Source organism: Colossoma macropomum, unplaced genomic scaffold, assembly GCF_904425465.1.
Source record: "Colossoma macropomum unplaced genomic scaffold, Colossoma_macropomum, whole genome shotgun sequence".
Taxonomy (NCBI): domain Eukaryota; kingdom Metazoa; phylum Chordata; class Actinopteri; order Characiformes; family Serrasalmidae; genus Colossoma; species Colossoma macropomum.
In genome coordinates this window covers 22,617,598-22,642,369 of record NW_023494798.1, presented here as the reverse complement: position 1 = coordinate 22,642,369, position 24,772 = coordinate 22,617,598, and the positions used below count along the sequence as shown (strand labels likewise).

The 24,772-nt window shown below is 39.1% G+C and overlaps 3 protein-coding genes across 4 annotated transcripts; 2 read left to right on the top strand and 1 right to left on the bottom strand.

Moving 5' to 3' along the window:
* Position 1: 1 nt before the first annotated feature.
* Positions 2–4,331, top strand: cog8 (component of oligomeric golgi complex 8). Its single transcript, XM_036584544.1, has 5 exons — positions 2–345; positions 1,309–1,516; positions 1,616–2,434; positions 3,039–3,207; positions 3,308–4,331. The coding sequence occupies exons 1-5, from the start codon at positions 17–19 to the stop codon at positions 3,679–3,681; spliced, it is 1,899 nt and encodes a 632-aa protein (XP_036440437.1). The 5' UTR covers positions 2–16; the 3' UTR covers positions 3,682–4,331.
* On the bottom strand, positions 4,248–9,346 carry nob1 (NIN1 (RPN12) binding protein 1 homolog). Its single transcript, XM_036584545.1, has 9 exons — positions 9,226–9,346; positions 8,262–8,394; positions 7,030–7,163; positions 6,868–6,939; positions 6,591–6,728; positions 6,170–6,451; positions 5,516–5,613; positions 4,772–4,916; positions 4,248–4,602 (listed from the first exon to the last, which is right to left on the bottom strand). Exons 1-9 carry the CDS (start codon positions 9,292–9,294, stop codon positions 4,333–4,335), a joined length of 1,341 nt encoding a protein of 446 aa, XP_036440438.1. The 5' UTR covers positions 9,295–9,346; the 3' UTR covers positions 4,248–4,332.
* Positions 9,337–24,008, top strand: wdr59 (WD repeat domain 59). 2 transcript variants are annotated; one of them, XM_036584542.1, is made up of 27 exons: positions 9,337–9,417; positions 9,824–9,873; positions 10,373–10,508; positions 11,511–11,596; positions 11,736–11,816; positions 11,897–11,934; positions 12,036–12,124; positions 13,306–13,422; positions 13,563–13,640; positions 13,986–14,142; positions 14,345–14,424; positions 14,534–14,663; positions 14,846–14,970; positions 15,382–15,546; positions 15,763–15,858; positions 16,028–16,172; positions 16,727–16,796; positions 16,904–17,057; positions 17,668–17,724; positions 18,444–18,577; positions 18,724–18,805; positions 19,028–19,140; positions 19,290–19,431; positions 21,010–21,091; positions 21,696–21,819; positions 21,917–22,059; positions 23,247–24,008. In XM_036584542.1, exons 1-27 carry the CDS (start codon positions 9,364–9,366, stop codon positions 23,480–23,482), a joined length of 2,964 nt encoding a protein of 987 aa, XP_036440435.1. In that variant the 5' UTR covers positions 9,337–9,363; the 3' UTR covers positions 23,483–24,008. The 2 variants fall into 2 exon arrangements, with proteins under 2 accessions (XP_036440435.1, XP_036440436.1); XM_036584543.1 differs by lacking the exon at positions 17,668–17,724.
* The last annotated feature ends 764 nt before the right edge of the window (positions 24,009–24,772 follow it).

Here is a 24,772-nt window from a genome sequence, read left to right as displayed (position 1 = left end):
CATAGGCGGAGTGAAAATGGCGACCGTAGACGTGGAGGATGAGAGCATTCTGGTGTCTATCTTTAAGGACAGTTTCCCCGAGAACTGGAGAGAAAATCCAGACTTCGCCACGTATTTGTCTGAGCTGAGTTCCTACGGGGTGGAGAAGCTGAACCGGGAGCCCGAGCGCTTGTCTGAGGAGAGAGCTCACATCCTGCAGCAGACCAGAGAGCTCGCCTTCTCCAACTACAAGACCTTCATCCGCACCGCGCACTGCACCAAGCAGATCTACCGAGACTTCGGCCGTGTGGAGAGCAGCTTAGCTAAACTCCTCGACAAACTACCGAGCTTCGGAGAAAAATGCAGGTTTGTTTACGAGGCGCCAGCTGCACCGTTTAAGGTGGAACGGGGAAATTCAAACAAGAAGCTGGAGAAAAGGAAGTTGACTTCAGCTTCGATATGCTTTCTGCAAAGATTGTGTCGCGTCACTGCTTCTGTAACCTGTAAGCGATGTTAGTGACCGTTTTTCCACGAACTAGTCGCTTAACTTCTAGAAATTATGATAAACCCCTGTAAAGGCTCAACTCGTGAATTGTTATTTTTTCATTTTTTTGCAGTGAAAGTTTTTGTTGATGTATATAAACACTGTTACATCTTCATAACATACCATGTATTCCCCCAATCTCAACGGCCCACATATGAACGCAAAGCTGTGGAATCAGCTCGGTTAAATGCTGACTTATTTCTGTGATGTCAGAAAATCCCCAAACATTTACATACTGTTCTGTCTACAGCAGCTCAGCCCCGCCTAACAGTGAAGTTAGAAGGAGTATTTCAGCCTTGGCTGCATTAACGTTAGTCCTAATACAGGACAGCCAGTCAGTCTTGAAGGCACAGTAACAAAAAACAGTCGCTTTAAATGTAGCTAAGGGATAAAGAGAGGTTGGAAAATTTTAACGTAAAAATGAATTATGCTTGTTTTTGGTATAAAAACCCACAAAAATGTCAAAAGTGGATCTCAAGTGGGGGAAAAACAAGAAGAAAATTGTAAAATAAGGGCTCTTTAGGATATTTCCATGAGTATTTTCATTTCTTCAGTAGTGCTATGTAGAGATTTCACTGTGCTTTTACAAACGTGGTTAATAAAGGAAGTTTGAATGCAAATGTAAAGAGTTTTAAAAGTATATTTACTTATCTGTAAAGTTAGATATTAGGTGCTGTGCCACTGATCTACCAATATAGACTGTGGAAAATTATTAAGATTTGCTTTATTTGCAGAATACTGTGGTGAAACGTGTGGTGCTAACTTGGTTGTATCTTTCATACCAGAGGTTTTGTAAAAGAAGCAGAAGATATTGGAGCGAGCCGGCGCATGAACAGCTTGACACTGAACCGCCACACAGAGATCCTGGAGATTCTCGAGATCCCTCAGCTTATGGACACCTGCGTCCGCAATGGCTATTACGAGGAGGCACTGGAGCTGGCTGCTTATGTGAAGAGGTTGGAAAAAAAACACTCAGCACTTCCTGTTATTCAGGTACACATATTGTTATTACAGCTATCATGGGACCTACTGTCAAATAAGTATGTGTCTGACAGTTATAACTTTTTATTGTGCTGTTTTGTGTTGTTACAGGGAATAGTACATGAAGTTCGGCAGTCGGCTCAGCTCATGCTGAACCAGCTCCTTCAGCAGTTGCGCAGTAATTCCCAGCTACCGGTTTGCCTGCGGGTGATTGGCTACCTGCGCAGAATGGATGTCTTCACAGAAGCGGAACTGCGTGTAAAGTTTCTGCAAGCTCGTGGGAGCTGGCTACGTTCCGTCCTGGCTGCTGTCCCTGATGAAGACCCTTACTTCCACATCACCAAAACCATAGAGGCCTGCCGAGTGCATCTCTTTGACATCATTACTCAGTACCGTGCCATTTTCTCGGACGAGGATCCCCTGTTGCCACCAGGGGGACAGACTGTGAATGAAAGTGCCATCTTTCATGGCTGGGTGGTTCAACAGGTTGCACAGTTTTTGGAGACCCTGGACAGGGATCTTAAGTGTGGGGTTGGAAGCCGCTTGGATTCCCTGCTCGGCCAGTGCATGTACTTTGGTTTGTCCTTCAGTCGGGTAGGGGCAGACTTTCGTGGACAGCTTGCACCAATGTTTCAGCGGGTAGCCATGGATACATTCCACAAAGCTGTCAAAGAAGCCGTGGATAAGTTTCAAGAGGATATGAATTTGTACACACTCATTTCTCTGCCTTCAATGCTTGGCAATACTATCCCACCTGTGGCTCCAAGTACTCAGCCTGGCACTCTTCAGCCCCCCATGGCCTTGTTGGACTTCCCTCCTTTAGCCTGCTTTCTGAATAATGTTTTAACAGCTTTCAATGACTTACGACTATGTTGCCCCATTGGCTTAGCCCAAGAGGTGACCAGATGTCTAGAGGATGCCCTTCTAAAGGTATACTGACAGGTTTCACAGTGGATAGGACAATTTGTCTTATTTTTGGGGCTGACTGTATTTTATAATCACGTAACACCTATTTTGAGATGTTACAGTTTGGCTTGAGCCATGTATGCTTGTGTAGATTTCACACTCTCCTTCACTCACTGCTTAAAGCTGCACTATGTAAGATTTTTGTTAAACATGAAAAAAAAATAGCATTATTGAGTCAGAAATATTGTGTAGTATGGTGTTTGTGTGTTGCTCAATGTCACCTTGAAATAATTTAAAAGTCAGAGGGGTCAGATTCTTCAGATCATGTCATTAATGTCACACACACAGGCTCAAAAAGAAGTTCTGGCTTAATGCTTAGGTCTCAAATCCAATTTCCACCACAGTATTCTGCAAATCCCTAAATATTACATAGTGCAGCTTCAAACAAGTCATTATTTTCTCTCTGGGACTAAAAGTCCTAGGCTTATGGTATGTTCTGCCACTAATTCTGTTTACTGAGCCAGAAAAAGCTAAGGAGCTGGGTAATTTTCTAGTGATATACATACACATCAGAGTATGTACGCATGTTGTGTGAGGTATAATGTAAAAATGTTTTTGCTCTTTGCAGGTGACCAAATTAATCCTGGTTTTCCACAGAGCAGAAGAGTCCGCTTTCAGTAGCCGTGAGCGGGAGTTATTTGTTCAGTTCTGCTGTGCCTTTGCTGAGGATATGGTGCCATTCCTGAACCGATGTTTACAGGTTCTCTTCCCGCCAGCTCAGCTTGCACAGATCCTTGGTAAATATTCACAAAACTGTGAAGAGTAAATTCAAGCAATAGAACACTTCCTGTCATGTAAAGCCCCGGTGAACACTAAAATCTCACTCTCACTTTTTAGGTGTCCCACCTGCTCAAGTTCATAAATATGGCAACATTGGATGCATCAGTGTGAGCACTGTACTAGAGCCTCTGGAGTTTGTCCTCCCCAAGAGGGAGCCCATATCACCAGTGGTGGACCTTACTGTCGACCTGACTAGTCTGACCACAGCTGAAGCTGAACTTCTACCTCCAAGCAAATCTCCATTCTCTGAGAAAGCTGAGGCTGCTCGAGAGCCTGTACCAACTCTCCATGCCCAACAGCCACAAGCGGCACCATCTACTGAAGAACCCTCCCCAAACCAAACTGAGCCTATAGCCAATAAGACAGAGAAAGGCGTTCCAGATGAGCTGCACTCTACAAACACAAATGCTGATAAGATACTCTCTGGGTGAAATGATGAGAAATGGCTGCAGTTTCTTCTAAATTTAACTTAAAATTTGAACACTATGTTTATACAAATTAAATAATACTTGCACTTGTCACTTCCATTCTTTGGTGAATGCTAATTTAAACTACTATGCTTACTCTGGGAAGTCCAATGTATATTTAATATATAAACTGTTTGAATCAACTATTTACATATTTTTTCTTGTACCTTTCCAAGCTTTGAGGGGAATATTAGCCTTTTATTTTGAAAATTCTGGTAACAAGGTATGATGGAGATCCATATGTTTTAAGGAGATGGTAGTTTATTAGCTATTCAGCATTTGCTTGATTATTATTTCACATCTTTTTTACTTATGTGCTAAATATAGAGGGGTTCTCAAAGTGAACTGTACCATAAAATATTTTTTGGCAATCATACATTTTCTTTGAAAGAGTGACTTGGTGAAAGAGTACACTGTAGAATCTAAACATGTATGCCGTTTGTCCAGACTTTTATCCTGTACCATGAAGGCCTTGACTCTTGAGTGTTTGGCTTTAATTGATGTACTCTGTGTGAAAATATACTGTAATATTTTTGTAGGAAGGAATTTTAACTTTATTTTGCAAACTTTGTCAATGTCTTCCTGTGACAAATACATAGATAGAAGAACAATGATTCACTTTTTCTTGACAAATTTCTTGCGAGAGGCATTTGGATTAGCCCGTCGTCTCCCTCCTCCACACTGAGCGTCACGCAGGTGTAGATTTGCCGATCTGCTGTAAATGTCATGCTCTGAGAATGGTGAGTTGCCTGCTAGATAGTCTGGGTTGAAAACATCAGTCTTCTGACGTGCCTTCTTAGATACTCTCTGCTGAGGGAAGTGCTGGTCCTCCACCAGGTGTGGGTTGCTGGCATGTTTGCCCCCTTGTGGCAAAGGTAAGGAATACTGCAGACATGCATAGAAGGACCAGTTAGTGTCTCTAGTTATGAGTGGAACCATACACTGATAGCTTGTACTCATCTAAAATGTGTTCATCCACCACTGTGAAACATGTTTTAGAAAGGCTAAGTGATGCAGTTGTCACTCCTATGTACAGTAAAAGAAAAACACATACCCTCTTGCCCTTATGATTAAGCACTTTGGGATTCCTGGAGAAGTGCATTTGCATACTGCCATCTTCATTGATGCTCACAGCAATCTTCTTTAGTGTGTTGTTGCCACAATTTGGGCAGAAAGTTTTGTTCATATTTGTTGTAGTCCTGACGGGAACAAATCAACATAAACCCTAAATGTATACAATTATTCATATCCATACAATTGCCAACAAATTCAAATTACAGCTTGAGGTATTGGTTTAAACATGTTTAAGACATGAAATTACTTCCTCACTTTAAGCCAGTGTTTAAAAATTTAATATTGGAATTTAAATAAATCTTTGTGGACACGAGCTGGGAGTATTTCATAAAGCAGGATTTCTCAATCAGCCGGATAACCTAACCTAAACCTCAGCTCTTTTCCTACTGGACAGGTTTGGCTTTGGGCAAAAGTCATTTGGTTAAGCTGAGAAATCCTGTGTAGTGAGATACCCCCCTGAAGCCAAAAAACTGTATCCTTTGTGGCATTCAAATTTCAAACAATGATCAACATTTTGAAACACTGATTCATTCAAGGATGGGACAAAAGGGCACATGAATACATATTATATATGAGTACATATTAGCAGATAAATCAGTTGTGTTTTTCTCTTTTTAGTATTTACATATTTCCTATCAGTATAGAGTTTTCTTTCTGGAATGTATATATGAAAACGTAAATGGTAATATGCTTTGACTTTTGTAAGAATTTGTATTTCACTCACTTGAAACAGGCATGGCAGCGGAGGATGTAGTTTCTTGTTTGTTTGATAAGCATTCCATTCAGTGAGAGGACATTGAGACCGATCTGAATAAGGACATTCTGCAAGTAACAAATGTGAAGTAGGTTAGTTCAACAGGAAAAAATGAACGTTGCTGTAACAAAAAATTGCATCTCCAAAATGCTAACTACATAGGAAAGGGAAAAACATTCGTAAGTTATAAGGTAATGTAACAATTTTTTTCTCCAAGTAATTGTAGACCATTTTTATTTGTCTGTTCATCATGAAAATATAACACAATGCAAACAGCCAGTTTTCAATTTATGCAAAAAATGTCAAAAACAATAATGGAGATATAAGGTTTTTGTGACAGTGACAATGTATTTAAGTCATAACAAAAGTGAACCAGTTATAATAATTTTAGTTAAACTTCTTTCTTTAGATTTATGTCTATCGCCTAGATATTTATTTATGTCGCTGCAGAAACTGAAGTTGGGAGGCATTTCATTAATAGTGATCACTAATCAGTCTGAAAATCATCTTTAATAGTAACATTTGTATGGCCTTAGGGTTGTATGGAGAGAATGAGCTGGATAAAAAGTTATTCTGAAGACATTATTTTTGCGCACCTTTTTCATTTTCAAACACTTCACGTACCTGCATGGCAAAGTCTGTGGTCACACAGCCCACTTTGACATTTGCTGAATGTTGCCAGTGACCAACATCCATCTGGACTTGTTTTAAATTGCTGGGAGTGATCCAGCCTCCATCATTATCCTCTTCATCTTCTTCCTCCTCCTCCTCTTCCTCCTCCTGATCATCCTCATTTTCACCATCCTCTCCTAATCCAGTTTGAGATTCTGTTTTCTGACCTTCATTCGACAAGTCAACAGACTCCAGTTTCTCTGTGACATCTTTTACCACAACTGTGTCTGCAGCCTACAGAAGATTTACAGAACCAGTTTTGGTGCTCAACTCAAGCTGGCTTCATACATGACAAGTTCAACTAATGAATGACAAGAAAAATATATTAACTGAAAATAACAACAGCTGTCCCGATCTGTAAAATCATACTTACTAACAAATCCAACAGGTCAGCCTCAATGCTCGGAAGCGGAGTCCTCCAAAACTGAAAACTATTGAACTCTGAGCTCTCCGCAGGTACATGTGACTCAGTGGGACTGTGAACATCAGTGTCTGGCCTGTTTGAGGATTTCTATTTTAAAAAAATGAAATTGTTAAATGACTTGTATCTTCTCAGTGGATACAATGGATGAGTACAAGTTTAATATTTTGTGCACAAGCTTATTTAAAGATAATTTAAAAAAATAAATAAATAAATAAAACAGTCTTACTTTAGAGGGAAAGTGGAATCCAGCAATATCTACTGGGGCTTCCGGATGTCTCTGTGTGCTGCATATATCGATCTAAAGTATAAGAGATGCTGCGTGAATCCTCAGAGCATTTTATTTTACTGCAAATGTTATTCAACATTAAGCCTGTTCAAATATTAATACCTGTATTGCTGGTTCTTTTTTCAAATGATCAGCTCCAACATTTTCCAATTCCAGTTGGTAGGTCAAAGCCAAGACCTTAATGTCTGTTGCTGAAAGACTGGGATAGTCTCCAGTCTTTTTTGAAAATTCAGTTACTGTAAATATAATAAAAACAAAAAATTAATTTCATAACACTACAATATATAAACACTTCTTGCTGAAAAAAAAAACCCATAAAAAACATTAAAAGTTTAGCCACTAATGGTATTTTGTGTTTTCCTTATTGGTTTATATCACCACGTAAAGGATCCTGGGACTGATTCCAGATGCATTTGATGGTTTTCTAATGAGATATGAAGGTGTTATACAGGACACTAGAGGTCTCTAACGGTAACCAATCAAACCATTTCCCATTAGAAAGCAAAACAATCAGGTCTTAATTCTAATGGTTCTAATGGTCTTTTTTTCAGCAGGGCTACCAGTGATCTTCAGCACAAATGAATGGTGCAGTGTCAGCAAGTGAAGACAAAAGATTTATAGTAATACTACATGAATTTCTACGTGATTCCAAATTAGAAGCTTATAGTACATTCATATCATTACCATTGTTAGTGGTTCTCAAACCAGTCCTAATGGAGCCCCTTCTGGATGATCCACATTTTTACCTGATCCCAACTCCCGAAACATAGTTATAGAGCAAAACTGTGGACTGTCTGGGGGACCCTGAGGACAGTTGTGAGAACCATTGCAACAGTTTACTAAAGAATACTACACAAGTATAAAAGATCATTACATACTACTAACTAAGTATTGCAGGAATATTACAGAAGGTGAAATTATTATAGATACAACACTGTAGAAATCTTAGTAATAGTATAGAGAAGGGCAATATGGCAAAAATATAATAAAGAATAAAGAATTTTTCATGATAAACAATGTTACAATAATTTTTTTTTCAACATTTTTTTTTCACATTTTTAAAAATACTATCCAAAACTGTGAATACAATGATTTTATTCAATACGTGGCATACTGTGTTGCACTAAATCCAGTTAAATGGGATTATGTTGCTCTCTTTATAATGAAACACGCAGTTGGTCAGCGTTATACAAGTTCTGACGATATCCACAATATGTTCAGAAAAGCATATTGTATTGCCCAGCCCAACTATAGTATTACAGCAGTTATAATATAACAACAGTGTTGTTTTGTTTTTTTCTACAGGGGGTATACTGACTGATGTGAACACTCACCAAACCGTACATGTTCTGGAAAAGGTTCTTTGAAGTTGAGCTGGTAAGGTAAGAAGGCCAAGTTCCTTCTGGTTTGTTTATCCCGAATTTCATTCACGACATCCTTCAAAGTGTAGATGTTCTTTCCGATCTCCTAAAGCATGAGAAACAGACACAAGACTCTTAAAAGGGAAACTCCACTAATTTTTCATAAATTCTACATAATTTAATGACTGAGATGTACACAAAGTCATTCAGAGTGGTTGTTCCGTTCTAGAGAAACTTACAGAGCCAGAAATGTTTACAGTGTAGGTGATAGGAACCAGATATCTTAAGAGTTCTATGCTTCTAAAAGCCACCTCACTGAAAGTTATTACATGAAATTGATATGAATATACTGCCTTATGTCTGAAACTTTGTTTTGCGAGAGTTTTGTGATAAAGTTTTGGCTTGAAACGTTTTTTAATCCATTTATTTTAACCAATTCATGGCGGAGGAATACATGCAGTGCACACGTGTAGGTTCCCTGATGGGTCTGGATTGTAAATAAATTGGCTAGCTATTTTTGTGTTGTAGACATGGTGACCCCTGGTTCCCATCACCACCACTATAAAGATACCCGAGTCTGTAAGTTTCTGTACAATGAACCACTTCACATCAAACCACTGTGAATGACTAAAGGACTGAAATTTGGAAAAAATGGCGGAATTGGTGAAATGGTGGAATAGGAAAAGGTTTGATGTAGGAGTAAATCACTGTGTATACTAAATTAAGATAATGATAAACAATTTGCTAAAGAAATGTTAATCTCCAGCTATTGCTTTTTAACTCGTTAGGCTAAGCTAAGCTAGCGACAATACATCACCAGCTAATCAGGTGTGATACGAAAACTGTGAGAGTTGTCATCTGACAAAATAGTACTATTTTACCACGTCGTTTTAGTATAAGTCGATATAATCCGCGTAGCACATTAATCAAAACTCACGTGTAAAGGTACTTTTTTCAGGAAAGCAGCAGCATCAGCTACAACATGCTCCACCGTGGCGGCTGCCATCTTCAACGAAATCTCGCGAGAACGCGGATCTCTGTTCCCGTCGTTTGTTGATGTTTTGTTGAGAGTAACATGGCGGCCCGCTGGAGCAGCGAGAATGTGGTGGTGGAGTTTAGAGACGCTCAGGTACTACAGTCTTCAGCAGAGACTAAAGGAGCAGACATGTTTTATTTGTGCCATAGTTGCCCTTCATTCTCTCTACCAGCTGACAGTTTAGGTGCATGCTCTGCGGCCTGGGCAGGGTCAGTAGTTAGTTAGCTGGCTGTCTGGCAGTAAGTTAACGCTATTCCTTTATTCATTTTCCCCTGACAGTTACCAAGTTGACACTCAACGGCAGTTTTGTAACGTTATTGTTTTTAATCAGTTAAGCTTTTGTCATTTTGTCTGCTTTCATAACTCAGAAGAATGTTTTAGGTTTGTAAAAAGCGCTAGGGTGTTTGAATGACTTGTAGTACAGCTGAGTAAAAGTGTCCTGTGCCCGAGAGTTATTGTTTTCACTTCACTTATTCCCGTATTTTATCTGTTTTTTCAGGCTACTGCAATGTCAGTGGACTGTTTAGGACACCATGCTGTACTTTCTGGGTGTGTACAGTCTTGCCGAATGCCACATTCATGTTAAAATTCCTTCTGCCCCGCAGTGTGAACCGCCTGCACTGCCCTCCCCTCTGCTGTCTGTGCTATAGTCTCTTAACTGTAACTTTTAGGACTGTGTATTGTTGTGGTTGTTGTTGGCTTTTCCTTTTTCCACACTCTTAAAATGTGATTTATATTTTTTGAATTGAATGTTAAGTTGCTACAGGAACTCATTCCTGCCCACTTCAACAGCAATTTATAATGACTCCCCTCTGTGACTTATCCTCCGAGTGGCAATGCACAAGAGACATTTTACATATCTTTTTTGTTAGATTGTATGTATTTGTAATTTGTAAAATCTTTACCTACTATGTCTGTTTTGTGTAAGTTATGTGTGTTGGGTGATTTATTATATAATTTATATATATATTATGATGTGAATTGCTGCTGTCTATCTATATGTCTGTCTTTCTGTCTTATCTTAATATTCTGTCACCTTTTGCTTTAGGAGACGGTTCTTATATATTGTGAACTTGGAGACCCCTTCTGAGGCTCCTCGAAAAATAGGCCGTCAGAGCAAGTGGGATGTTGGAACTGTGCAGTGGAATCCCCACAAAACAGAAGCCCACCTGTTTGCCGCATCAGTAAGTGCAGTTACACCACAGTCAGTAAAATCCAAATGTTAAGCATGTATTCTTGAGAATTCTGAAAGTTTAACATATAAGAAAATAAGATTGTGTCATAGATGTAAGACTTTCTGTACGAAATAAAAAATAAAATGACAAAAAAAAGCGAAGTAAAAGCATACAGTTTTGCAAAAGGGATGATTATTCTGCATTCATTACATCTCCAGTAACTTCTAATCAGATTGCTTATTTATATTAAAGGAAAACTAACCCCTTTAACGTTGGCATCTGTTCGTCCTATAACTTAAGAATAACCCAGCCAGTTTGCATTGTTTTCTATTTAATTACTGTATAATAAACCGTAGGGTGTGATATGCCTGGGAATTATGGGCTTAACTGTAGTGATGTGTCCATTTATTTCCTTTTGTCTCATTTCTCTTGGCAAGGTAACTAATGTTGACTCTTACTACAGAAAACAACAATGTGTGCTTCACTATATAATACTGCTTGTGTGGGAAGTACAATAATTTTATACTAAGTCTTAAAGTGATGACGCTTAACAGTTAAATATTACAGAAATGAATAGCTGGAAAAAATTGACATCGTTTTATAGATTATGATAAAATGTCATATCTGTTTCAACTAAACAAAGGTCAGTGACTGACTATGCCATTAAAGTAAACCTGAAATGAAAACATAACTTTTCACTATGATTATATCATATCATTTAATGACAATCTGTAGTGTAGTGACCTTTGTTTGCCTCTAAAATGTCTTATGAGTTTTGATAACATCACCATGCACCAGTGAGAAGGAAAAATAAAAAAAATAAAAAAAATTATCACCCCACATATCTTAAAAATACTCACCAGGTTCAGAGACCCTCCCTGATAGGATGTTTCACTCTGAAATATGTCATGATACAGAAGGAAAATGCATGTGTTACGAAGTTTTGCCTGTTGAACTGTGATTGAGTCCATTGATTACATTATTGGCAAGTGTGCTGACATGTCTGTGTAGAGTAACCAGCGTGTCGACCTGTATGTTTGGCGTGATGGATGTGGAGAGGCACACACTTCCCTGCAAGGCCACACGCGAGTTATAAGGTAAGACACTGGTGACATTTTCATGTCGTTTCATGAAATCTGGTCACTGACTCCAGAATTCTCCAATGACTCCAAGTTTGTTTTTTGTTACATGAAGCTTCTTGTTGTTTTGAGCCTTTTTTCTTACTTAACATTTCAGTGATTTGGATTGGTCCTGGTTTGAGCCAGAATTTCTTGTTACAAGTTCTGTGGACACATACATCTATATATGGGACACAAGGTGAGAAAGGGGAAAAAATAACACCAGTAAAACTGCTACATATGAAATAGATAGCTTTATCCCATTCTGTGCTTTTTCAGAGACACTCGGAAACCCACAGTGGCCCTATCTGCAGTGGGTGAGTTTACAGTCTCCATATGTTTAATAGAGAGTGAAATTAAGCTGGACGTTAAGCGCACATTAATCTCTCTCTTTCTGTCTTACTGCTCCATGGTGCAGCGGGGGCTTCTCAGGTGAAGTGGAACAGAAGGAATCAGCACTGCCTGGCTTCCAGTCATGATGGAGATGTCAGAATCTGGGACAAAAGGGTGCGTGGGCTGCAGTTACTCCAGGATCGTCTTCAGTCTGGAAGATGCACAATGTTTCTTTGTCTTTGCTCATAAACTGTGATACCTTTACCATTTGGGTGTTGTGTTTGAGAAAATGAGGCATTAGATATAAAGTAAAATATTTGAAAATCAGTGGCATCGCACAGTGCATTTGCTGTAAATACATGACGTTGCAAACAATTCCATAATTCTGACTGCCAGTTGTGTTTAGGAAAAAGAAAGTGTTTTGTTTAATGATACAGGTTCGTCTTTAGTCTAGTGATGCATTTGCGTCACAGCAAAGCAAAATGCACTTTGTGGGCATGTTGCTAAAATGCTAGCAGGTTGAGCCATCCACTTCTAGGCTAGTTCTGTGTTCAGATGAAATGTAGGTGAGGTCTAATTTTCTTTATAAAATGTTAACTAACTTCCATTAACGCTGATTTCCGCGTGTAGGCCTGTATGTGATGCAAGACGTTTGATTGCCACCTGGTAAACCTTGCTACTTATTTGCATAAAAGAAAAGAGGAACTCACCTTGAGAAATACTCAACTTTCTATTACATGCTTCTTGCCACTTCAATTCCAAATATCCTCTAATGCACAACTGCCGCCTCCATAGAAATAAATGAGAGGTAAAATGAAAATTGCCTCGCTGCACTGTAATGCAGCATAAGACTAACTGCATTGTAAATGCAGATTCATCACTGAACGGCCCCAGAATAGCTGTAGCATAGTCATGCCAATCTTTAAAGTTAGAAGTGGCACAATACCAATTTTTCTTCTCCAGTGTGATACTGATATTGAAACCTTGAGTATCAGCAGAGCTGATACCAATCCGATACTTCGTCTTTAAAAACTAGTACGCTTTAGAATTAGCTATTTTTAATTGAAGCGCTTCACTTAAGATGAGCATCTAAAAGTAGGCTAACATGCTCAAACTACTCAAATACTCTACTTACCTACAGGAGAAAATACACAGCTAGCAACATCACATTGCTCATCGTTTCCCTCCGATATCTGTTTCAGCATTTTCTGCTGATACAACCAGATACTGATATCTAGTATAGGATGCAATGTATGGCATCACTATTTAAAGCTTAAAAATTTAATTTCTAATTTCTGTTTATATTGTTGTTGTCTATTTGCTCTATTTGTTTGTAATTGTGTGTCTTATTACAGAAACCTAATACTGCTGTTGAATATGTAGCCGCTCACTTATCAAAGATTCATGGCTTGGACTGGCACCCCGATAACGAGTATATACTAGCAACTTCCAGCCAGGACAACTCAGTTAGGGTAAATATACATACATTTTCATTAATGATGATGATGATGATGATAACAACAACAATAATAATAATTATTATTGTTGTTATTATTATAATTACTAACAATAAATACCACAAACTGTAATTTGTCTATGTTCTTTTGTACAGTTCTGGGACTACAGACAACCTCGAAAGTACCTCAATATCTTGTCCTGCCAAGTTCCTGTTTGGAAGGCGAGATACACTGTATGTTCATCCATCATCAGACTCACTGGTCTAAATGCTGGAACAGTGAAGACATAACATTGACATACACAAGAATATTTGTTTAAAAATTCTATGGTTACAGAATTATAGAACACATGTTCATAAATAAAAAATCATATTACTTTTATCAGTCCTGCCAAACTTGTAGATACAGCAGGAATAGTATGACTCAAATGCATGATGAATTAAAACCAGATCTTTTTCATCAAATGTTGAGATGCTATTACGTGGAATATTTTTTATGTGGTATCTATATGGTACCTTTACTGATTTTTTTTTATGTTAAACTGTTGCTGTGAACTCACTGCTTTCTGTTTTGTTTAGCCCTTCTCTAATGGGTTGGTGACAGTGATGGTGCCGCAGCTCAGGCGGGAGAACAGTCTGCTGCTGTGGAGCACCCTAGACCTCAACAGCCCTGTTCATGCCTTTGTGGGTCACGATGACGTGGTGCTAGAGTTTCAGTGGAGGCCTCAGAAAGAGGGTGAGTCTTTTTATGAAAGATGTTATGAAAAAGATGAAAAATGTTATTTACTGAGACAAATCTGTTAGTCATGTCAAATTTTCCTAACTTTGCTACCTTCCTTGAAATATGAATTTCATGTACTACATAAATTGTTTTGAAATTAACTGTTCACTCCCGAACAAATATCTTACATTACTAAATTATCTTAAATATGTTTTAGGTTCCAAAGACTGCCAGCTTGTTACATGGTCCAGAGATCAAACTTTGAGGATATGGAGGGTAGATCCTCAGTTACAGAAGGTGAGAGACACAGGTCGAAAAGGTATAACTGGGTTGCTAGTCAGTATGTTTTGTGATGACCTTTGGATTAGGCGTTACATTTATTTTTGAAAACGGTTGTCTTCTGCAGCTGTGTGCTAATGACATTGTAGAGGAGCTGATGGAAGGCTTGACTCTCACAAATGAATCAGAGAAGACACTCCGTTCTCAGGACTCTGAACCCCCACTCAGTCCTAGCCTTACTGTAGATGACTCACAAGGTGAGAGCTGGGTGCAGTACAGGACAGGCTCACTCATGCATATTAACCTGTAATAAATTTGTATGATATCAATAACAGTATATTTCATTTACTTGGATGGTTTTATAAAAGTTTGGGTTTGCCACTGAAAGTACATGTGTGTAAGTCCCTAACAATAAACTGTAAATCTGTTACTTTTTTAGGTCAGATTGAGAGCCTGCAGTCTGGCCTGGTGTCCAGTGGCAGGCAGGACAGCCCTGGCCTGCCCCAGACCCTGCAACAGGAATTCTCTTTGGTCAACCTGCAAATCCGCAATGTTAATGTAGAGGTTAGCCATTGCATTCAGTTCCACTGCAGACATCAAGTCAGGAGCCATCTACTTATTTAATAATAGAAATTTTGATTTGGGCCAGTGGACAACACTAAACATGTAACTGGACAGTGACTTTTTTTTGTTGTTTTGGCTCTGTACTTCAGCACATTAGTTTTAAAATATAACAAGTTATTGTTTCCCTATGAAATCTATTGTGCAAAAGCAACAGACCGCAAAATAGCAATTAATAATGAGTAAGTAAGTAATTAATAATGAAATGCTGCCACATTTACATTGCTCTAATCAAGTGAGTGCAAATCACAGGAATATCAACTGTGTGAGCTGTGAGGTGCACTCTTTTAGGTTTTGACTGTTTTGTTGTTTTGAATGTTCTGTCAGATCACACATACTGTCTTTTTCATGTAGATGGATGCTTTAAATCGCACATGCTTTGTGTCAGCCCACTGTGGAGCCAATCAGGTCAGGCTTGTGGTGAAGTTTCCAGCACAGTACCCAAACAACGCTGCACCATCTTTCCAGTTTGTCCCACCAACAACCATCTCATCCTCCATGAAGACCAAGATACAGAAGGTACAGACCAATGGATTTCTCACAATTTCACAATTCTTCATAGAAGACATTGATAAAAAGAGAACAAGGGATTTCCCCAGTGGAAGTCAGTCCATTTGGAATAGATTGAATGTTCCTTTTAGTGGTAGCTAATGGTGAAATGAAGGGCTATAGTTGTTTATTGTGGGGTACGTTGGTTTCGAAGGTATCATCTCATATTTGGTATTGTTTCTCAAGATCTTGACAGATACTTCACTTCAGAAAGTAAAAAGAAACCAGAACTGCCTGGAGCCCTGTGTGAGGCAGCTGGTGTCTTGCCTGGAGTCAGATATGGTTAGTGCCACTTCAGGAGTCGTTTTGACCCACTAAATAATTTACTGTAGTAAAGAATCCTCTTGCACTAAATGTTCACTTGTTGATTGCTGCCATACATTTTACGTCAACACATAAGCATAGGTCACACAGTGTTACTAAACTTGTTTCTTTTATCTGTCCAATGTAGGAGGATGGCACAAATCCACATGTTTTCACCAACTCAGTGACCCCAGCTCTTCCTGCCTTCCCTCGTGTCACTAACACTTATGGTTCCTACCAGGATGCCAATATTCCCTTCCCGCGCACCTCAGGTGCACGCTTTTTTGGCACAGGTGGGCTGCTTGGAGAAAATTCTCATTTTAAAGGACCCTTATCATGGAAAACTGAATAAAAGAATGTAAATACTGTTAAGGTTTCAAAACATACTGCACACTCCCCAGACTATACAGTCCATATATTGAAACTAAGTTGCAAAAATAGCCTGTTATGAAATTGCTCTTTTGCTGATGTAACACCATCATATTTACATATGTCCACCTATTCATCTGACAGCAGTTTATCCTCACCCACTCATGCTGAAATTATAAAGAGTGTTTTAACCTGGACTGCTTTGGAATGAGGCACAACAGAGGGTAGCAAATAAGAACAGAGGTCATTTGCATACAACAGTCTTAACAGCATAGTAACAAAAACAATCTGTTTAATTCTAAGGGATTAGAGGATGTTTTAAAATGGTCATGTAAAAATTAATTTTTGTTACATATACCCATGCAAGTGTTATAAGTGGACCTCTTTACCAGCTTACTTTCTTGCACAGCAGATAAAGGACGTTCAACCTCAACATTTATTAGTCACTGTAATTTGAAATTAAATGTGCTTCTTGCAGGTTCTTTAGTGTACTTTACCCGGCCCATGTCTATGCATCGTACCGTCCCTCCTACTGAACCCACTCCTAGGTAAACATTCAGCCTCTGGCTTTCCAATGGTGATCATTATTTATATGAATAGTTTTCAATATTGGGCACACTGTTTAAAGATGACTAAGCAAGTTGTCTTTTTCCAGATCACTTTCAGCACTCTCTGCATACCACAGTGGCTTGATGACACCCATGAAGATGCGCAGTGAGTCTCAGGCCACCCTGAGGCTGTACAGTGGCAGTCCCACACGCACAGATAAAGAGCATGTCTCCATCTCCTCCTTTTACTACAAGGAACGGGTAAGACTGGCAGCATAAGTATCTCTTATAGGGGTAGAGGTAAGAGAATGCAGGGCTTGGATAAATAAAAGAAAGAATGCTCTTGTGATCAAGATATGACTAGGTATCTTGGTAAAGCACACACTTGGTTAACCATTCCAGGTGACAGTATTCAAATACTGAATTCTCTATTCAGGTCTTCGTTACAGGAGAAGATGTACATGCCTCCATATAGCCTCTAAGAGTTTGTGTACCGACATTCAAAGCTTTTGCTGTACACTGAGTATTTCAATTCATTAAGTCCTTTTTTTCTATGGCTAACTAACTATTAACCACAATTAAGCTCAGATATCTACAATAGTCAGAATGCTTATCCCTAATATCAAGGTGTCATCCATTTTTCATGTTTCCATATACATATTTTTTTTGTGTTTACATATGAGTGCTATCTTCACTTGCTGGTCCCAATCCATTTGGTTACTGTATTTGCTTGCTCCAATCCTTTATTGCTTGTTCATGGCCACTCATGTTTTCTGTGCTTTATCCTTATGTTCTCTTTCCTTTTGTGTTTTGGTGGCATGTCTCCCTCACACATGTTGCTGTGGTCTGTTTTATCCCAAACACCATTCAGAAGCCCCCTCTGTCTGCCCCTCGCCGCTGGTCTGTGCAGACTATTCATGACTGTCCGGTACTGATTTCCCTCTCCTCCCTCCCTTCCTTCCTTATTTTCTCTGTCTTTCTTTCCAAATGTGGGAGAAGCTTCCTCCACTAATCAGTGCTATCCCTGTCTTCTTTATTGGCTTCTTTCATTGCTGCTCAATTATGACACACCATATTTTCTCATCGAATATCACACTGATAGATTCCTCATGACCAGTATATATGTTCTTTGTCCAAACCAGAGTGCTGCACCCTATAGTGGAGTACAAACTTGAGCTGTGCAGGGTGCCTTTTGTGGCAGTGATGTTAAAGGCCACTCTCCATTGCAAAGTGACCTATTGATATGGGGGGGCATGTAAATAGATGTTACAACATGAGTGCTCTCCTCTGACTATGTTCATACACTTAACAATTTTGGCCCAAGAAATAAAAAAACAGTAAAGAAGACCTCACTTGCCTCTGAGGAAGCGGACTGCTGTACAATATGAGGCAAGCCTTGCAAAGATTAACAATCCGAGCTGACTTACTGAAAGCTAATAGAAAGAAAAATTAAAGGGTTAACATAAAAGCAATGACAAATTCAATAATTCAGGCCAGTAATCAACAATTGAAAGAAAATAATCAATAAATCAAAGGCATTCTTAACCCCTAATATAATAATTAGTACAATAAATAATTACAATGCATTGTAAAAGTGTGGGTTTTTTTTTTGGTTTTTTTTTGTCATTTCCCTAATCTGTGCCTCAGAAATCACGGCGTTGGAAAGGGAAACGAGAAGGAACAGACTACAACAACAGACCTATAAAACTGGCGGGAAAAGTCATCATTCAGGAGATCTCCTGCCTACTCCCTATTCACAAAGCCCTTGCTGAGACTTATGTGTAAGTTCTTCAGTGTTTCAGAAAAGACCACTTACACAATTTAACAATTTCAGATTACATATTCATAATGGCAGTATGTAAATTGCAAAAGTTGTCAAGATTTTGTGGTTCTTGAATGTTTTTTTTGTCTTTGAATCTTTTTGTAGACTAAATGTGAACGACATACAAGACACATGTCAAAAGAATGCAGCTGCAGCGCTGGCAGTAGGACGCAGAGATTTAGCAAAGGTATGTAACAATCATCAAAGCAAACCTGCTTCAGTGGTCAGTTTTTAATTTTTCTTACTAGGTTGGTTTAATAAAGTGTTCTAAAGTTAGCCATATCAAAACTATGGATCAATCTTTGTACTAAATAGATACTCTGTTTGTGTAGTCCTATATTCTTTTGAATATGTTCATTTCTGCAAACTACATACAGCATACATCATGTTTACTGCTTTCTTTTTGAAGGTATGGGCCCTGGCCTCTGCAGCTACCAATCTTGACCTCTGTCCTGACTCTGACCCTGACGCTGACACTCCTTGGGCCAGACACCCTTTCGGACGAAAACTGCTGACGACTTTGTAAGTTGCGCTTTATGGCGAGTAGTTTGAATAAACAAAAGCTGTAGCCAAATTCAAATGTACATAGAAATCCCAGTAACAGTAGCTGCAATGGAGTGAAACACTCCATCCAGTTCATTTTGTTGATATTTGTCTGTCTTTCTTCACAGGGTTGAACACTACAGTCAGATGAGTGATGTGCAGAGTTTGGCCATGCTGTGCAGTGTGTTCAGGGGTCAGGGGATCCCCCAAGACTACTTCACCCTGTATGGGCCACGCTCTTCAGGCTTCACCCTACACCACTCCCGCTACGTATGTCCCCTCAGCCTTCATTCTCTTCTTAAATACATAATTTACATGTTAAGCATTAGGGGTGCGATTTTCTAAATATTTAATTTATAACGTAATGTTGACGGAACGCAAAAGGCGGAACTTGGAAGTGCAGCGCCCGGACAGTCTGTGGTGGCACATAACAAAAACACAACTGGATGAGCGAGAAATCCGACCGGCTCCCACTGCATTAAAAGCCAGGTTAGATCAGGAGTCACAACACAAATGTTAACATTTTGTCCTTTCAACAAAAATCAAACCACCTTGGGAGCCGCAACATTTAATGTCCAGTATGTGATAATGTCCTAGTATAGACTAAACAACATAAACGAAAACGCAGACTTACTTTGCTCTGCTTTAAGCTTTTCTTCCATTTCCGCCAGAAAACTTTTCCTCAGAAGTAGATCAGTTAAATGTCTCTCAGCGTTCGACTGTTTTACGAGGCTGAAGTCGCTTCTTACTCTCCAGCTTCTTGTTCAAATTTACCCATTCCACCTTAAATTCTGACTGAGGCGCCGAATGTAAATGCGGGACCATTTAAGGTGGAACGGGAGAATTCGAAAGAGAAGCTGACTTCAGCTTCGCCACTTTTTAGTGTGTGACAGTCTCTCGTTGCAGATTTAACATACCAGGAAACCAACTGCGCCGCTTATAAATGCGAATAACGCATCGCTGCTATGTGACCTGCAGTCTGCACGGCGGTTCTGTCGTTGCGAAACAGGGCTTTCGCGCTATGCTGCACACGTCCCGTCTCAAAGATACTTTACTGACACAGCGACCCCCCTCGTCTCTACAACGAGACCAAAACCGAAGTTATAAAATCACTAAAGAAAACGGGTAGAATAGCTGTAACATGTGCTGCGTGGACATCCATCACCACTGGATCTTATTTCACCGTAACTGTGCATTTTATCGCAGATGAGTAGCAGCAGCTTCTCGTGCTCCAAACAAGAGCACTGAATGAAAGCCTTCCAGTTCACTTGCCACATTACTTCCATTTGTTTTATTAAAAAAGATATTGGAAGTAAATTCATTATGGATCATTACAAAAGTACCAAGTCACTTTAAACAACAACACCACCGAGTCACTTAGTCACTTTAAAATGTATATTGTCTCTATATTCTGTGTATATTTTGTGTATATTTAATATTTCAGTTGGTTTTTCTTGTATTTTTATTTTTACTTATTTACTTTCTGTAGAGTGATTAGCTGAGCCTCACCACAAGCATTTCAATGCATAAATGTCCTGACATGTTGTGCAAATAACAAATAAACTTGAAATTTGAACTTGAAACTTAAGCTCACACAGTGAGAAAATATAAATGCTACATGGAAAAAAAGATGCATCGAGATGCATCGATAATCATTTTATAATCGCATCTCAGCCCTCTGAATCTTAATTGAATCGAAGTGTGAGGTGCCTAGACATTCCCACCCCTATTAAGCATAATATAGTCTGAGTTATGTCTTTTTATAGAAATGAAATAAATGGACAAAAAATCTTAAGGCAGTGTTGTCTTTTACTTCATGATGAAATTATGTTATCACTTCTCTTTTAGCCCAGCTACACTTCCAGTTCTGTTACATCTGGTTCCTGCTCTAGTACCTCAGACTCCACCACCACCACTACGTGGAACGCCAGTGAGTAATTAAATGACTCTGCCGCCTGAGATCAGCTTACTTTATTTTATTTGCAGTTCTTTTTGATCTTTTATTAGGTGTGCGGTGTGTTGTTGTCTACATCTATGTCTACTATATTGGCATACTAGTTGCTACTTAGTTTCATAAACCAGACTACTGACTGTCACCGAAAAGTCTTGTAGGTTTTGTCACTGAATGTGGCCAAGAACCACCTACTTTGACAGAAAGAGGCCATTTGACTGATGTGCAAACCAACCATTCACCATTATTTTTGCATGATGAGAAGGGGAGGCTGACTGCCAAAACAAAAACAGACCCACATGAAAAATTGTGGCACGCTCATAGGCACACTTGCCAGCGTTTAGGTTTATAAAGAAAAAAATCCTGATAGACTGAAGAAGAAACACTGCCCAGCAGTGCATATAGCCACAGAGAGTGCAACTGACTAAATTGCAATAGTTGTGGCAATCTTGGCATATGATAAATATTAGACGGTTCATATACCTTTGTCAGGGCAGAGCATCTGAGCTTGTGACTGTTGTTGATTGACAGTCAATTACTAGTTTTAGCTTTTGTCATTTTCAATATGTATTTGCTCTCTTAGCTGGGCGGGATTCAGAACAGCCCCCACCCTGGGGAGAGTCCTCCCCTGATGACTACCGCTATGCAAACCAGTTATACCCAGACCCACGGGAGCGTGAAAAAGAGCAGCATGACATGAACAAAAGGTAATCAATCTGTTTGACTGTGCCAGTCATTCAGGTAGGACTATCATTATGTTTTCAGTTAGATAACAAAGAATAAAAATTGTGTTGCTGTATGTAGATTATTGGATCCAGCCAATACCTTGCAGTTTGATGACTTCAAGAAATGTTATGGAGAAATTCTGTACCGGTGGGGCCTGAAGGAGAAGAGGGCAGAGGTTCTGAAATTTGTTTCTTGCCCTCCAGAGCCACACAAGGGTATAGGTGAGTTCAGAAGCATTTGGAATGATCAGCAAGGGTGTAATGATATGCTCAGCTCACAGTTTGTTTCACGATACTGGACTCACGATTCAGTGTTCTCACAATAGTTTGAACAAAATTCAAATGAAAAAAATGTATGTCTATAATCATGCTGTAGAACTGTGAGGCAGGAGGAGAGCTGGAGTGGGTTTTTAATTGGTGCTAATTATTTTCAAACTTGCAGCTGCATTACATGGCATAATTATTAGAATGTCTATGCTCCACGGTGCATTGTCACATGTCCACAATGCACATTGTCGCGGTTTTGCATCGCAGTATCACAACCCATGATGCAATGTGTCACCCGTGATGATTAGTGCAAATAACATCTTTTTTACAGTTATCCAAAAATATGCACATTAACATTCTTTTTTTCTTCTGTGCATTGAATTCAATCAGAAATTATTGTACAAGAAATATTTGTGCTTTTAACACATTTAACACATTTGTGCTAAATTGGAATGGTTTCCATTGTAAAAATGCACCCCATGATATTCCGAAAAACAGGGCTTCCCAAAGTGTGGCCTGCATGCCAAAGTTGGCCTTTGAGGATGCTTAATTCGGCCCACCCGAAAGTTATCCTAAACCCTAACACCTAATGCAATGAGAGAATAATCATATACATAAAATATGAAATTCTCATTTCCCTTTTAATGTTGTATTTTCAAAGTATTTTAGTAACATATGGTGCAGTGTCTTTAAAGTACATTTTTAAAAGCTCAATTTGAAGCCTACTTATCTTCTTTATTTGTATGTTGCTTTTGTATTTTTGGGCCCCAAGACAAAAAGTTTGGGCACCCCAGCCTAAAATCGTCAACCACGAAAGTGAAAAAAAAAATATATATCTGCGGCAGTTAAAACCATTCAGAGTTTGTGTGTATTTCAGTTTTGTCTTTGTGTTTTGCCAATCTGACGTTGACTTAAAAAAAGTCAAAATGAATGCTTTTGCATTTCTTTTTTTCATCTGTATTAACAATGTATTGTAACAGGGTTCACAAACCACAATACATATCATGTTGTGAAATTTGTTTGTCCTTATTATACAAAGAAAATGTAATGCCAGCTTTTACATTATTGTCAGCTGCTATCTGCTGCCTCCATCACACTGGACACTGTCCTATTGGGTGTTATTTTATGTTCTCCTTTTGCAGAATTTGGAGTGTACTGCTGCCACTGTCGGAGCCAGGCCAGGGGAACTCAGTGTGCTGTGTGTAAACGCTTTACTTTCCAATGTGCTATCTGCCATGTGGCTGTGCGTGGCTCCTCCAACTTCTGCCTGAGTTGTGGGCACGGTGGGCATACCAGCCACATGATGGAGTGGTTCCGCTCTCAAGAGGTTTGTCCAACAGGCTGTGGCTGCCACTGTCTACTCCAAAGCACTTTTTGAAGCCTCTTTAAATCCCTCAATGCATCCAACCAGGTCCCAGGATGTGCCTCAAACCTCTTAGTACTGTAACAAGGCTTGGTCTGCCCATCTTAGCAGACCATGCTGTCACTCTGTGAAACAGCACTGAAAAACACAATGGATTCTTGCACTGCTCTGGCCGACTGGCCATAATGCAAGTAACACTTACAGTTAGGATGGATTGAAAATAGCCTTATTTAGTAATATACATTCACAGGATAGCACAATTTTTGTTCTTATTTTTAAATTGATGTAGTTTGATTGCTCTACATGGTGCCAAGAAACTGAAAGTGAGCACCTGTAGAAAGAGAACTAAATGTGCTGCTGATTTTACAATCATGGTCATGTGGCCTAAAAAGTGTTTTCTTCTGTTTCAGTTTGTTTGGTCTTTTCATTTGAAAAGAATATTTAAGTATTGTGCTCTTCCATAAGGGAATATTGAAGGACTAACCAGCATTTACAAAGTTTATGCCATCAATTCAGAAATAAATTTGTTTAAGTACCTGCACATTTTGCTTAACATTTCATATACTGCTATTCTCCTGATATGCTACACTACATACTACATATATTTTTTCCCCATACTTGCTAGGCAGGGCAGCCTAACACCTGCACTACTATGAAGCCACACTTTTGTAATACATGAAGAATGTGGACGTCCCTGAAAAAGATTGCTCCAAAATGCGTATGTAACCCTCAGCACTAATGTTGCCTTCACAGATGTACAAGTTACCCATACCATTGACACTACCATACCATGACAGATGGTGGCTTCTGAACTTTGCTTTGGTTGAATGGTCCTTTTACTCTTTGGCCCAGAGAACACAATGGTGACTGTTTTCAAAAACAGTTTCAAAGGTGAACTCGTCAGGCCACAGCACACATTTCCACTTTGCATCAGTCTATCTCAGATGAGCTTTTGAGAAGTCGCAGCGTTTTCTGAATGTTGTTGATATGGATTCTGATTCGCGTAGTAAAGTTTTTACTTGCATTTGTAGATATAGCTACAAACTGTGTTTACTGACAGTTTTCCAGAGTATTCCCGAGCTCATGTGTTTACATTCATTACAGAAGCATGTCGTTTTAATGCATTGCCGTCTAAGGGATCGAAGGTCATGCATATTCAATATAAGTTTTTGGCCTTGCCCTTTATGGACAGGATTTCTCCAAATTCTCTTAATCTTTTAATAATATGGACTATAGACAGTGAAACCCTAAAGTCCTTGCAATCATGCATTGAGAAACATTATTCTTAAACTACTGGACTATTTT

What these genes read in the sequence shown, in the direction of transcription:
- wdr59 (XM_036584542.1), top strand. Translation starts at nt 9,364, where the DNA reads ATGGCGGCCCGCTGGAGCAGCGAGAATGTGGTGGTGGAGTTTAGAGAC. An exon ending in GTGGAGGCCTCAGAAAGAGG is followed by an intron (nt 14,143 to 14,344) that starts GTGAGTCTTTTT and finishes AATATGTTTTAG; the next exon opens with GTTCCAAAGACTGCCAGCTT. An exon ending in CCTACTGAACCCACTCCTAG is followed by an intron (nt 16,797 to 16,903) that starts GTAAACATTCAG and finishes GTCTTTTTCCAG; the next exon opens with ATCACTTTCAGCACTCTCTG.
- nob1 (XM_036584545.1), bottom strand. Translation starts at nt 9,294, where the DNA reads ATGGCAGCCGCCACGGTGGAGCATGTTGTAGCTGATGCTGCTGCTTTC. An exon ending in AAAAAGAACCAGCAATACAG is followed by an intron (nt 6,940 to 7,029) that starts GTATTAATATTT and finishes CTTATACTTTAG; the next exon opens with ATCGATATATGCAGCACACA. An exon ending in CCACAGACTTTGCCATGCAG is followed by an intron (nt 5,614 to 6,169) that starts GTACGTGAAGTG and finishes TGTTACTTGCAG; the next exon opens with AATGTCCTTATTCAGATCGG.
- cog8 (XM_036584544.1), top strand. Translation starts at nt 17, where the DNA reads ATGGCGACCGTAGACGTGGAGGATGAGAGCATTCTGGTGTCTATCTTT. An exon ending in CAGCACTTCCTGTTATTCAG is followed by an intron (nt 1,517 to 1,615) that starts GTACACATATTG and finishes GTGTTGTTACAG; the next exon opens with GGAATAGTACATGAAGTTCG. An exon ending in TAGAGGATGCCCTTCTAAAG is followed by an intron (nt 2,435 to 3,038) that starts GTATACTGACAG and finishes TGCTCTTTGCAG; the next exon opens with GTGACCAAATTAATCCTGGT.